The sequence below is a fragment of the Rana temporaria genome, chromosome 5 (genome assembly GCF_905171775.1).
Source record: "Rana temporaria chromosome 5, aRanTem1.1, whole genome shotgun sequence".
Classification (NCBI taxonomy): Eukaryota; Metazoa; Chordata; class Amphibia; order Anura; family Ranidae; genus Rana; species Rana temporaria.
Window position 1 is genome coordinate 94,659,348 of NC_053493.1, and position 13,446 is coordinate 94,672,793.

Genomic DNA, 13,446 nt, shown 5'->3' on the forward strand with positions numbered 1-13,446 from the left:
TGAAAGCAGTGCATGCAGGTAAGGGGGACATAAAACAATATAAAAAGCCGCGCCAAATATCAAAATAAATATAGTTAAACAGTCCACAGATGGTATAAATAGTAGTGGATTTTCAACTGGTTCTCCAGCAGAGACAGAATCACTGTATTAATCAGAGGCTGATTTGCATGTAGGGATGTTAACTTTTCAATGCACCTGGTGACTTGCATACAGTGTGTGAGATCCCACCACCGGAATTGTATATCAGCTTACCAGATAGCAAGCCTTTAGTGCAGTTGGCTATAGCCCAGCCACGGCCTTTAAATCCCCTGGGCTAAGATGTTTCAAGATTCCCAGTCGAAATGGCAGCCTTGATGTTGAAAGTGGTGCGTGTTTGCGGTTTGGGACGCAACGCAACTCATCAATACCACAGTAAAACGACAAACGTAACCCAATCCGGCTCACATGCAGGCAGGAAGACAGAAAGGGACGCAATAGCGTGATATCGTAGGTATAACAGGTTTATTAAAAAAGTAATGTACTTACACTTAGGCAGTATAAACACAGCATGTACAAATAGATAAAAAGCCGGCCGGCTTGTGGAGCCCTCCTCCTAGGCGTGGTGACGTCACTGACGCTGCCTCCAGACGCGTTTCGTCCTATTGGACATTCTCAATGGGGGTAGGGCTAGCAGCAGTGGGTCACCTTATAAAGCAGCCACTCAATGCAAAGGGTGGTCCATAGAAACTGACCCCGCCAGCTCCAAAATTTATTTATTTCATCTTATTAACTAAATAATATGAGGCTTTATAGTGTACTAAAAGCCATTAGAAACATAATTTTAATATAAAAATTATATAATAAATTATATGAAAAAGCAAAAAACAGATCACAGGGCCTGTTATGATACACACCCTATGTTCAGCGTGATCCAAGGATCCTTAATGGCCCAAGGATATAAATTTAAATAATGTATATAGGCTATTCTTTTATTAGTGCTAATTTATTTAATTAACTTATGTGAAAGTGAATAATGTGTTCCGTGAAAAAATATATAATCTTATATATAAATATTAAGTCCACCCAGTTTATCAAAAAACCCAAGGGGGAAGGGCCAAAACGGCCAAAACAGTGCTAAAATATAACTAAATACATTTAATGTGAAAATGTTTGAGGCTGTAGTACATTCTTTATACAAAGTATAAGAATCCTATAGGAACAAACTTTATATCTGAAAGTTAGACAAAAAACCCAAAAAGTAGGTATAGCTACCAACATATGGTTTGGCATTCATACCACCATCATTTAACTATTTGGTGAGTTTAAATTGGTTCTGTTTAGCCTTGTTTTGGTTATGGGTATCCCTCCTGCCCCCCCCCCTTCCCTTGCCCTCCCTAATTCCCCCCCCCCACCCCCCAAAAAACCCCCCCTTTTCCTTTCCCACCCCCTCCTCCTGCACTTTATCCCACCCACCCCCCTTTTCTCCCCCCCCCTTTTCCTGCCCTGTCCTTACCTCTCCCCCTCCTCCTCCCTCCCCTTGTTTTCCTCCCCCCCTCTTTCTTCTTCCCCTCCCCCTTTTTCTCCCCCCCTTCCCCTCCCTCCCACCTTCTCCCCCCCTTTCCCTCCATTTTCCCTCTTTCCCCTCCCTGGTTTTCTCAGCTATTCCCTCCCCCCTCTGTCCTCCCTCTCGGTCCCTTTTCCCCCTGTCCTATCACTCCCCTTTCCTTCAATTCCTCCACAGGTGTCCCCCTCTCTTGCCTTGACATTGCTTCCTACTTGAACTTGTATCTATTTCATGCCTCCAATCAGAGTTTTCCGCAATATCCCCCTTGTCCGTCGCGGGGGGGTTACCCCACCTGGGTTGCCTGATACCACACCTCACCACCTAATTATGGGTGAGCTTTTTTCCTTCGTTTTACTTTTATTTTGTTATTGCATTGTATTACTATGGCTATTGTTGAATTTATCATATTTGCATAACATTAATTGTATTTAATTGCTTTATAGATTGGTTCTCTTGAGAAAGCAGTTTCACCGCGAAACTAGTCGAGGCATAGACCAGTCTATATGTTTGCAACAACAAAATTGCCCGGGGGTACTCCCTGAGGTCCTGTCTTTTCAATTTTACCATGTATTCTTTGTTCAACAATTGTATGTAATAAAATATATTTTTATATTATATGTATGTTATTGTTTACCCAGTACCGAGATAGTCCCATAAACGCCCCCTTTTTGGGGTGAGGGGATTCTTAGAGGACCAGCCCTAGCCACTGTCACTCGTCCCCTGTCCCCATCCCTTCTTTTATATATTAATCGGGATGATGGTACACTTTTACTAGTAACTACCTTATTTATCTGAGGCCATACTCCAACATTTTTTGCATAGGTATAGCTACAGTTTAAAATTTTAAAATTTTCTTAAAAACTTGACGAACTTGAAAACCGCGTCTGTTTCTATGGGACCCTATGCAAAGGTTCACATCAGGCGTTGTTAATAAAAGCATTCACGTCAGTTTCAATATTCAGGCCATGGGGGCTATATGATTTCAAACGATGGATCCACCCCATTTCCATTTTGGAAATTTCCCTCACCAAATTACTTCCCCTCCAATGCGCCTTATATTTATCAATCCCGAGGAATAGGGTATTAGAGGGGTCCTTATGATGTTTAAGCCTGTAGTGGTTGGACACGGAGTGGTTTTTAAAGCCCGCTAGGATTTTTGTAATATGTTCATTTATACCCTTACTTGCATTGCTCTCTTGGTCCGGCCCACGTATTGCAGCCCGCAAGGGCATTGGACCAAATATACCACCCCTGTAGATGCACAGGTGATACATGGTGCAATCTTAAATTCTTTCGATGTGGCTGTAGAAATAAATGATGTTACACATCTTTGGTGATTGCTACTAAGGGCACATACTCGGCACTTGTTGCATTTGTAGTAACCTTTAAGCTGATCGAAAAAGCCAATACCTCTAAGGGGAGGGTCAATAACGTTGATAGAGATCTTATTTCTAAGAGACTGCACCCCTTTGAAGATCACCTTGGGTTTTGGTGGTAAAATTTCCCTCAACACTGTGTCACTCCTGGCGATGTGCCAATGTTTGTGGATTAAATGTGAAATGGAACGGTGTTGGATGGAATACGAGGTAATAAAAGGTACACCATCCGGAAATTGACTACCCGCACTCTGTTCTCTTTCTTGTAGAAGTTCACCTCTATTTATAGTTGTGATCTGGTCTAAGGTTTCTCTCAATGATCGCTCATTGTACCCTTTCTCCAAAAACCTCTCAGTTAGGACCCCCGCTTGATCTAAGAACTCTTGGTGGTCCGAACAGTTGCGCCTTAACCTGAGGTATTGGCTCTTAGGAACTCCTTTCAGCCAAGGTGCATGATGACAGCTATTGGTGGGGATAAAGGCATTACGGTCAGTATCCTTGAAATAGGTGGAGGTGACAAAAGCACCATTCTTGATACTGATCTTCAAATCTAAATAATGAACATTTACTCGACTAGCCTCATGTTTTAATTCAATCCCCCTGGTATTAGAGTTGAGATCAGAGATAAACTGATTGAGATCCTCGTGTTCACCGGCCCATAGGAGGAGGATGTCATCAATGTACCTTGCCCATAGGGCCACTTGGGGTACATTTTTTAAAAAGATGACATCCTCCTCCCATTTGGCCATAAATACATTGGCCAGGCTTGGGGCATATTTGGCCCCCATGGCCACCCCCGTGTCCTGCTTGTAGAACTCGTTATCAAACCAAAAGTAGTTTGATCCGGCGGCATATTTAAGTAGAGCCATAATAAATTCTATCTGTTTATTATTTAGGCCTGATTCTTTAGACAGAAAATACAGGACTGCCTCCATGCCCAAGGCATGGGGTATGATGGTATATAACGACTTCACGTCTATAGTTACCATCCACATATCTGGAACCACTGTGAAACTGGACAGGATGTTCATTATATGTCTCGAGTCCTTGACATACGAAGGCATCCTTTTGACTAAGGGCTGTAAATAAAAGTCAATATATCTGCCCACCCGGGACGTGATTGAATCTATCCCACTAACAATGGGACGTCCCGGGGGGCAGATTGGATCCTTGTGCAGTTTTGACAGTTTTTTTTAAATATCATATAAGAGTCTAAGAATCTCTTTTGGACATATTCGATAAATCCCATAAAAAATCTTCTGTTAGGTTAGAGGCTCGGTTCCTCTTAAACCATGTATTGCCAGGAATTTATCTCCTTCAAAAAGAGATTTTAACTTTATCCACAAGATGGCCACACTGAGCCAAGGGAATTATGTCTTGTGCCGGATATATAGATTTTCCCTCGGTTCTCCTGTCCTCTTTACGTTGTAGGTACAAGGACTACACTTTTTTAATTTAATTTTATATTTATACTAGTAATCTGTAGAGAGAGAAATTCCATCCTCGTTATAAAAGCGATGGTGAACGTTTTATACTCTCTTCCCTGGCCGCGATATTGCGCGCGGTTGTATGGGAAAATTTTCCCTCAATAAAGATGGCGGGGTCAGTTTCTATGGACCACCCTTTGCATTGAGTGGCTGCTTTATAAGGTGACCCACTGCTGCTAGCCCTACCCCCATTGAGAATGTCCAATAGGACGAAACGCGTCTGGAGGCAGCGTCAGTGACGTCACCACGCCTAGGAGGAGGGCTCCACAAGCCGGCCGGCTTTTTATCTATTTGTACATGCTGTGTTTATACTGCCTAAGTGTAAGTACATTACTTTTTTAATAAACCTGTTATACCTACGATATCACGCTATTGCGTCCCTTTCTGTCTTCCTGCCTGCATGTGAGCCGGATTGGGTTACGTTTGTCGTTTTACTGTGGTATTGATGAGTTGCGTTGCGTCCCAAACCGCAAACACGCACCACTTTCAACATCAAGGCTGCCATTTCGACTGGGAATCTTGAAACATCTTAGCCCAGGGGATTTAAAGGCCGTGGCTGGGCTATAGCCAACTGCACTAAAGGCTTGCTATCTGGTAAGCTGATATACAATTCCGGTGGTGGGATCTCACACACTGTATGCAAGTCACCAGGTGCATTGAAAAGTTAACATCCCTACATGCAAATCAGCCTCTGATTAATACAGTGATTCTGTCTCTGCTGGAGAACCAGTTGAAAATCCACTACTATTTATACCATCTGTGGACTGTTTAACTATATTTATTTTGATATTTGGCGCGGCTTTTTATATTGTTTTATTTTCCTGTCATCACACGCTAGCCGCTGCCTGAATTAACGGTGTTGTGATAGCGCGGTTTTTTGGTGTATATAGGTAAGGGGGACATGGCTGGTTATGGGGGGGGAGACATGGCTGCATGGGGGGAGACATGGCTGGATATGGGGGACATGACTGCATATGGGGGACATGGCTGGATTTGGGGGGGAGACATGGCTGCATATGGGGGGACATGGCTGCATATGGGGGACATGGCTGCATATGGGGGACATGGCTGCATATGGGGGACATGGCTGCATATGGGGGACATGGCTGCATATGGGGGACATGACTGCATATGGGGGACATGGCTGCATATGGGGGACATGGCTGCATATGGGGGACATGGCTGCATATGGGGGACATGGCTGCATATGGGGGACATGGCTGCATATGGGGGACATGGCTGCATATGGGGGGGGGACATGGCTGCATATGGGGGGGAGACATGACTGCATATGGGGGACATGACTGCATATGGGGGACATGACTGCATATGGGGGACATGACTGCATATGGGGGACATGGCTGCATATGGGGGACATGGCTGCATATGGGGGACATGACTGCATATGGGGGACAGGGCTGCATATGGGGGGACAGGGCTGCATATGGGGGGACATGGCTGGATATGGGGGGGACATGGCTGGATATGGGGGGGACATGGCTGGATATGGGGGGGACATGGCTGGATATGGGGGGGGACATGGCTGCATCTGGGGGGGGACATGGCTGCATCTGGGGGGGGACATGGCTGCATCTGTGGGGGGACATGGCTGCATTTGGGGACACGGCTGCATTTGGGGACACATTTAAAAAAAATGTATCGTTATTCAGTATCGGCGAGTACTTGAAAAAAAGTATCGGTACTTGTACTCAGTCCTAAAAAAGTGGTATCGGGACAACCCTACGTGCAAGGATGATTTCCATCGCCCATGTAATTTACGTATAAAACATGAAGGTCTTTGTGGGTTGTATCTCTTTATAGTTGTCAATCTATTGATGACACTTTTGAGCAGTGTAAATCTGGGCTCATAACAGGTGCATACAGTAAGCGCAGTGTAACTTTTAGCGGGCACATAGATTGCAAACCATGCAAGGTTTCATTATAGCTGCAAATGCTAGTTTTACAAAAAAAATAACACTAAAATAACAGAGAATTTGGATTTTCTGTGGTACAGGATAGATAAAGATAGATGACACCTGTTCCCACTTATTGATTTAAGTTCAAAATAGAAATCCCAGTGGGACAAGGCAAAGAGAGCAATTTTCTACAATCAATACACAGTTCTTACAAGCACCTAATGAAATGCAAAAGATGCAAACAGCAATCAGCTTCATGACATCCCCTGTACGGCAGACCCCAGTAAAAGCAATGTGCCTAAAGTGGAAGAAACAAAGGGAGGTTTTGGCCTTTGCAACTAACCAATTTTTCATTTTATAACCTCCTGCAATGACAGATGAGATCTAATAAATTGTCACTTATATAATGTCCAGTAAGAGGAATATCTAGTTTTCAGGAGTTAGCTATAAACAGGGTTGGCCTGGCCATTACAACAGGATGATTAGGCAGGCCATAAGCTTCAACTGGACAGAACTTCAAGACTGATAGAAAACATGTGGTATTAAAGCGTATCTAAAACCAAAGCCAAAAATGTAGTACTTGCATTCGTTTTCATTTTTTAGACTTTAGATTTTTCATCAAATCCAGAAAATACTTGTTGATCTTGTCAGGAATGTGGTGACCTTTTCACTTACTTTGAGCTTAAAAGAAAACAATTTTGCGTAAACTAGAGATGAACAAAGGAAGACATTTTGAAGTTTAGCTCGTCTGACACTACGGCTCCCTTCAAAAGGTGCAATAAATAATTGAGTGTAGATATGAAGGGTCAGGAAGTGTATTATTTGAAGGGGTACAAGGTGAAAATGAAGGGAAAAAAATAATAAAAAACAAAGTCACTCCATTGAAGGACTGATAAGCCGCAATATATAAAATCCTTGTTTTTGGGCTTGTATGGATTTTAGCATGCTTATACTTCCCCCGCCATCAGGGATGAGCTTGGGTTCAGTTTGAACCTGCAAGGAAGCGGTTAGTGCAGATGAAATCAGCATGGGCTGCATGTATACAAAAGCATGGGGATACTCGTGACATCAAAGTCCTAAATATGACTACATGGCCATAAAAGGTCTGGACGACCAAACCCAAGCTCATCCCTACCCACGAGAAAGCAAAATAATGTGTCTTTGCTGTGGTGGCATCAACCTTTGATACACAAGTGGTGAGGAACCACAATCAGTATGAGGGATGTCACTCTAAATCAGGGGTGGCCAACCAGTGGCCCGGGGGCCACATGTGGCCCACGGCGCCCTCTGATGTGGCCCGCGACATCCTGCTCTAGAATAGTGGGTTGGCAAGCCCAGATTGCCAACCCGCCATACCACAGCATCAGTGTTGTGAATGAAGCTGGTGGTAGAGGTAGAAAGCGGCTGCGGAGTAGAGCCCCATTAGCCAATGCTTCCTCTACAGCGCCGGCTTTTGTCACAGGTGGAGTCTATGGCAAAGTTCAGCTAATCCGCAGGATAGACACAGGTGCACTACGTTGCACATGCGTTGTGGGTAAACAGTGTGAAAGCAGTTTTAGGCCCTTTTCACACGATCAGCCCAACCAAATGGGACCCTCAATTCACCTAAACAGATGTCTGTTTAGGCCCGCCTACCTCCAATCCGAAAAACAGAAGGAAATTCGTCCCTTTTCGTCTGGGCAGATCGGAGGGCCTATAGAGTAGCTGTGACCTGTCATCTGCCTGCTCCGCTCATTGTGGTCCTCGACTGGTTAACAAGTTGCTTAAATGGCCCTTGCTCTTCAAAAGGTTGGGCACCCCTGCTCTAAATAATACTAACAGCCAAAGGGGTCACCTAACACTTTAACAGTTTTCGATATAGAAGAGGTGGCTGTACGAAGTTGTGCAGCGAGGGTTGTGTAAAGCACCCACATGCACACCGACGTATGCTTTGAACGCAGATATTGTGCTCGGAGCATATACCAGTGAGCATGCCAGTGCTTTATGCAAATCCTGGTGCACAACCGCATACAGCCACCTCTAAAGAATCTCAATTAGCCGATGTATGTGGCAGTAGCAGGTCCCAGGAATTTTATCATGTAGGCTTTGCACACTGTATGGCTGTACCTGCAAGACAAAGGCATAATAAGCTAGTATACATAGCATACTCAATCTCAATGCATAGCATACTAGCGCATTATGAAATACTTCTCTTAAATCGAAGCCCCCACAGTGGTCCGGCCATACCGCTGTGGCCGGCAACATCTCTCCTGGAGTTATTTCCTCTTGCTGTGATTGGTCGGAGCCGTGATGACATGCAGGAGCCGCCGGTAATGGCACAGCAGCTGAAGAAAGGGCACGAGCGAGACATTTCTTCAGTGCGCATGTGCCGACGTTGTGAATATCTCCTAAATATTGTTCAGGAGATATTCACAGTACCTACAGGTAAGCCTTATTATTGGCTTACCTGTGGTTAAAATTGGTGTGTAAGGGTTTACAGCCACTTTCACTTTCACTAGGAAGATTATGTTATACATCCCAGAAGTCTTCAAGAGGGGGAGGGGTTTCTCAGCTAAGCACATCCTCCTGTCTGCATGCTTAAGCGAAGGGCAGATGGATTCCAGGAAGTAAATTCTACATGAATCATCTGCCCTTACTCAAGATGGCCACAGGCAGAAATACTAGCAGAAATACTAGGGAGTTGTTTTTCAAAGTGATTTCTCAGCAAGTTAATTCATGGAGACATGGATGAATGGATGAGTTTGATTTGAATAATAAAAAATAATTCAATAATGTTTTTTGGTTTGTGGTGCTCAGATGCAGTGTAGTTCTGCTTTAATACTGCTCACAGCTCTACCAGAGAACCATAGGTGTGCGCAGCCTATTGCATTGGGGTGTGCACCCCAACACCCAAACACACACTAGCAATCACTCACGATGTTCATTCAGAAAGGGAAGGGGCCAGTAAATTACATGTTTAATGGCCCCTTCCCCACTCCTAAAACATCCCAGCAGCAACAGCCGATAGTAGAGGAGGGAAGCTGGCAACGTTGCGGTGGGGAAAGATGGGAGCCAGGGCAGTAGAGGGAATCTGTGCTGCACAGGGTGATTAGGATGTGCCTGGGCACACCTGGCACACCCTGTGCGCATGCCTATGCAGAGAACTATTGTCCGGGGGTTTATAAAAGTGCAGCTGTTACATTTATGTTTGCAGAATTATCATGCAGGTTTCATTGGTATATATTCTGAGTTCATGAAAAAAATGGGATCACTGTGAATAGAGGGCCCCTCTTTATTACTGCACAAAGTTTCTTTGGGCAAAATGGATTCCTAACATTTGGTTTGATGAAAAGTATAATGTAAGAATAATTTCTATCAAATGTGTTTCCTATAAAGTATGCTTTACTACATAAGCCTTTATTTAAAATGAACAGCTATTTCTATCTATATACATATATATACCTGCGGAGATGAGATTGGATCAAAGCTAGATGCAGACTCTGTGGTTGACAGCATAGGGAAAAACTGAGCATTCAGATCATGTGGAAAAACGGATATTTCATTCTGTCGGAACAACCGATGGTCACGGAGCTTTGTTATCCAATCCTCAAACACTTCTGGAGATTTCACCTAAAAAACAGTAGATGTAAGTCATAAAGTTCTATGCTGGGGAATTCTGCTTTTTCTGCCATTTGATTTTAAAAAACGTGAGCTTTAAAAAATAAGTGTAAAGCTTTACTCTAATCTAGTCAGACATAAAGTAACCAAGTAACACAGCTTAGCAATCATGATTTTAGTCATTGGATTTCTATAGACTTTTTTTTTTTTAAGAATATATGTTTTGTTGAAAACATTTTTCAGATTAATACAGAATCCATTAGTATGAACATACAGTCCATTATTAGGTAATCTTCTATATGGGTTTATATAGACTTTAACTGTGAAACAAATTAAGAAAAAAATAACCCGCTGACTCTGTACCTATGATTACTGTGTATGCATTCTGGAAAGTAAAGAGAAAAAAATGAAAACAATCATAAAAAATGTACCATTTATATACCATCATCCTATGTGGCCAAGCGTTATCATGGCAAGAGAAGGAAAAAGTGTTTATTTCAAGTGTTTGTCTCAAAACTTATACACGTATTGTTTATTCATCTTAAAGCGGAGGTTCACCCAAAAACTTTTTTTTTTTATGTACCATCCCATCCAGCATACTTGCGTCAGCTATAGTATGTATTTTTTTTTTTTTCGCTATATTTACCGTTTAATCGTTCAGTTTTTTTTCAGACTCCGGCGGGAAATAGGCGTTCCTATGAAGAGGGGATCATGACTGACGTCCGGCTATGGCGTGTCACGCGTTCCGAAAATAGCCAAAATAGGCCTCGGATATATACGGCGCCTGCGCAGTCAGCTCCTAGTCTGTGTGCAGGCGCCGTATAGCACCGCGAAGATCTGGATCTCACATCGTCTATTTTCGGAAGGCATGACGCGCACAGCGCTTCTCCTGGGAGGATCAACACTGACTCCCAGGAGACATTGCGCAGAGCTCCCCGTAGGGGAAAAGGAGCGACACGCCCACTGGCCGCAAGGAAGACCCGGAAGTGAGGCTGAAGACAGGTAAGTGTACAGATTTAAAAAAAAAAAAAAAGACAACGCTACAAGCCTTTAGTAAGGCTGCAGATAGCATAGCTATGAAGTTCAGTTTGAGGGTGAACCTCCGCTTTAAATAATGAGAACGTTTTTTGCATAATCAATAGGCCCATGGCAGACATATAAAAACTGATCTGGTCCACAAGGGATAGAAAGGTGCAAAGATGTAATTAGTTATAAGGTGAAGAGTAATAATCACAGAATTACCATATATCTGTCAAACACATTTCACTTTTCTGACCCCTCTAGACTGATAAATACTAATTAGTTGGTATGTGCTATTGAAATTCCTGTGTCACCCTAGCAGTTTTTACTTCCCTATTAAAGTAGTTGTAAACCTAGTTGCACCACTTGTACCTACAGGTAAGCCTATAATAATACTTACCTGTAGGTACTGAAAATCTCTCCTAAACCTGCACGGTTTAGGAGATATTAACCATATACGCTTGCGCCAACTTCATCGGCGCATGCGCACTGAAGAAACCGATCACTCATGCCATTTCTTCAGCAACCGTGCCATGACTGGCTGCTCCCACTCGCATGCACGGGAGTGAAGTCATCACGGCTCCATGCAATCACAGCGCCGGAGCCCGCAAACCCAGAAATAACTCTGGGAGACATGTTGCCAGTCACAGCGGTGTGCGGGGGCCGCTGCAACAGCATTGATCTAAGGTAAGTATGCAATTCATAGTAGCTCATTATGCCTTTGTCTTACAGGGTTTGCTTGTTTTTTTTTTTACTTTGGGTTTACAACTACTTTAAATAGAGCCAAATAAGCCCAGTAACATACAGTGCAAAATTGACACTAAAGTGGTGGTACACCCTGTACTAGATTAAGGCTTACCTGTAGGTGCTGTAAATATCTTCTAAACCTCCACGGTTTAGGAGATATTTATAATTCCTCGTACAATGATTTATTCTGCACATGCACACTTTAGAAAGGGCACGCTGTGCTTATTCTAAATGGGGTCATGCCGTGACTGGCGGCTCCCGCACACATGTGAGTGACATTACGCGACTCCGGCCAGTCACAGAGCCGGAGTTCGCAGCCCCGGAAGGAAGAGGGCTGAAGATGTACACTTCCAGCCAGCAGGGGCATCGGGGACATCGCAGGCTTCGGTTTCAGGTAAGTGACACATAATGGGCTACTATTCGATGCATTGTAGCCCATTATGCTTTACCTTTTCAGGGAAACAAAGAGGAAATAAAACCCATCAGGGTTTACTTTGTCTTTAAAGCAGTTGTAAACTCATTTAAAAAATAAAAAGTTTCCTCCTGAAAGGCAATATAATATGCTAGTACAGTTGCAATAAAAAGTATGTGAACCCTTTTGGAATGATATGGATTTCTTCACAAATTGGTCATAAAATGTAATCTGTAATCACAATAGACGATCACAGTCTGCTTAAACTAATAACACACAAAGAATTAAATGTTACCTTGTTTTTATTGAACACACCATGTAAACATTCACAGTGCAGGTGGAAAAAGTATGTGAACCCCTAGACTAATGACATCTCCAAGAGTTAATTGGAGTGAGGTGTCAGCCAACTGGAGTCCAATCAATGAGATGAGATTGGAGGTGTTGGTTACAGCTGCCCTGCCCTATAAAAAAAAAAAACACACCAGTTCTGGGTTTGCTTTTCACAAGAAGCATTGCCTGATGTGAATGATGCCTCGCACAAAAGAGTTCTCAGAAGACCTACGATTAAGAATTGTTGACTTGCATAAAGCTGGAATGGGTTATAAAAGTATCTCCAAAAGCCTTGCTGTTCATCAGTCCACGGTAAGACAAATTGTCTATAAATGGAGAAAGTTCAGCACTGCTGCTACTCTCCCTAGGGATGACTGCAAGAGCACAGCGCAGACTGCTCAATGAGGTGAAGAAGAATCCTAGAGTGAAGGCTAAAGACTTACAAAAGTCTCTGGCATATGCCAACATCCCTGTTAGCGAATCTACTATACGTAAAACACTAAACAAGAATGGATTTCATGGGAGGATAACACAGAGGAAGCCACTGCTTTCCAGAAAAAACATTGCTGCACGTTTACAGTTTGCACAAGAGCACCTGGATGTTCCACAGCAGTACTGGCAACATTTTCCGTGGACAGATGAAACCAAAGTTGAGTTGTTTGGAAGAAACACACAACACTATGTTTGGAGAAAAAGAGGCACAGCACACCAACATCAAAACCTCATCCCAACTGTGAAGTATGGTGGTGGGGGCATCATGGTTTGGGGCTGCTTTGCTGCGTCAGGGCCTGAACGGTTTGCTATCATCAAAAGAAAAAATGAATTCCCAAGTTTATCAAGACATTTTGCAGGAGAACTTAAGGCCATCTGTCCACCAGCTGAAGCTCAACAGAAGATGGGTGTTGCAACAGGACAACGACCCAAAGCATAGAAGTAAATCAACAACAGAATGGCTTAAACAGAAGAAAATACGCCTTCTGGAGTGGCCCAGTCAGAGTCCTGACCTCAACCCGATTGA

General features: G+C 43.4%; 1 protein-coding gene across 2 annotated transcripts in view; it reads right to left on the reverse strand.

The window, feature by feature from the left end:
* OSBPL3 (oxysterol binding protein like 3) overlaps positions 1-13,446 on the reverse strand; it is a 262,480-nt gene that overhangs the window by 90,863 nt on the left and 158,171 nt on the right. For both annotated transcript variants that reach the window (XM_040352884.1, XM_040352885.1), the window contains exon 7: positions 9,764-9,931. In XM_040352884.1, the coding sequence (XP_040208818.1) occupies positions 9,764-9,931 (168 nt within the window). The remainder of the gene's footprint in view (positions 1-9,763; positions 9,932-13,446) is intronic.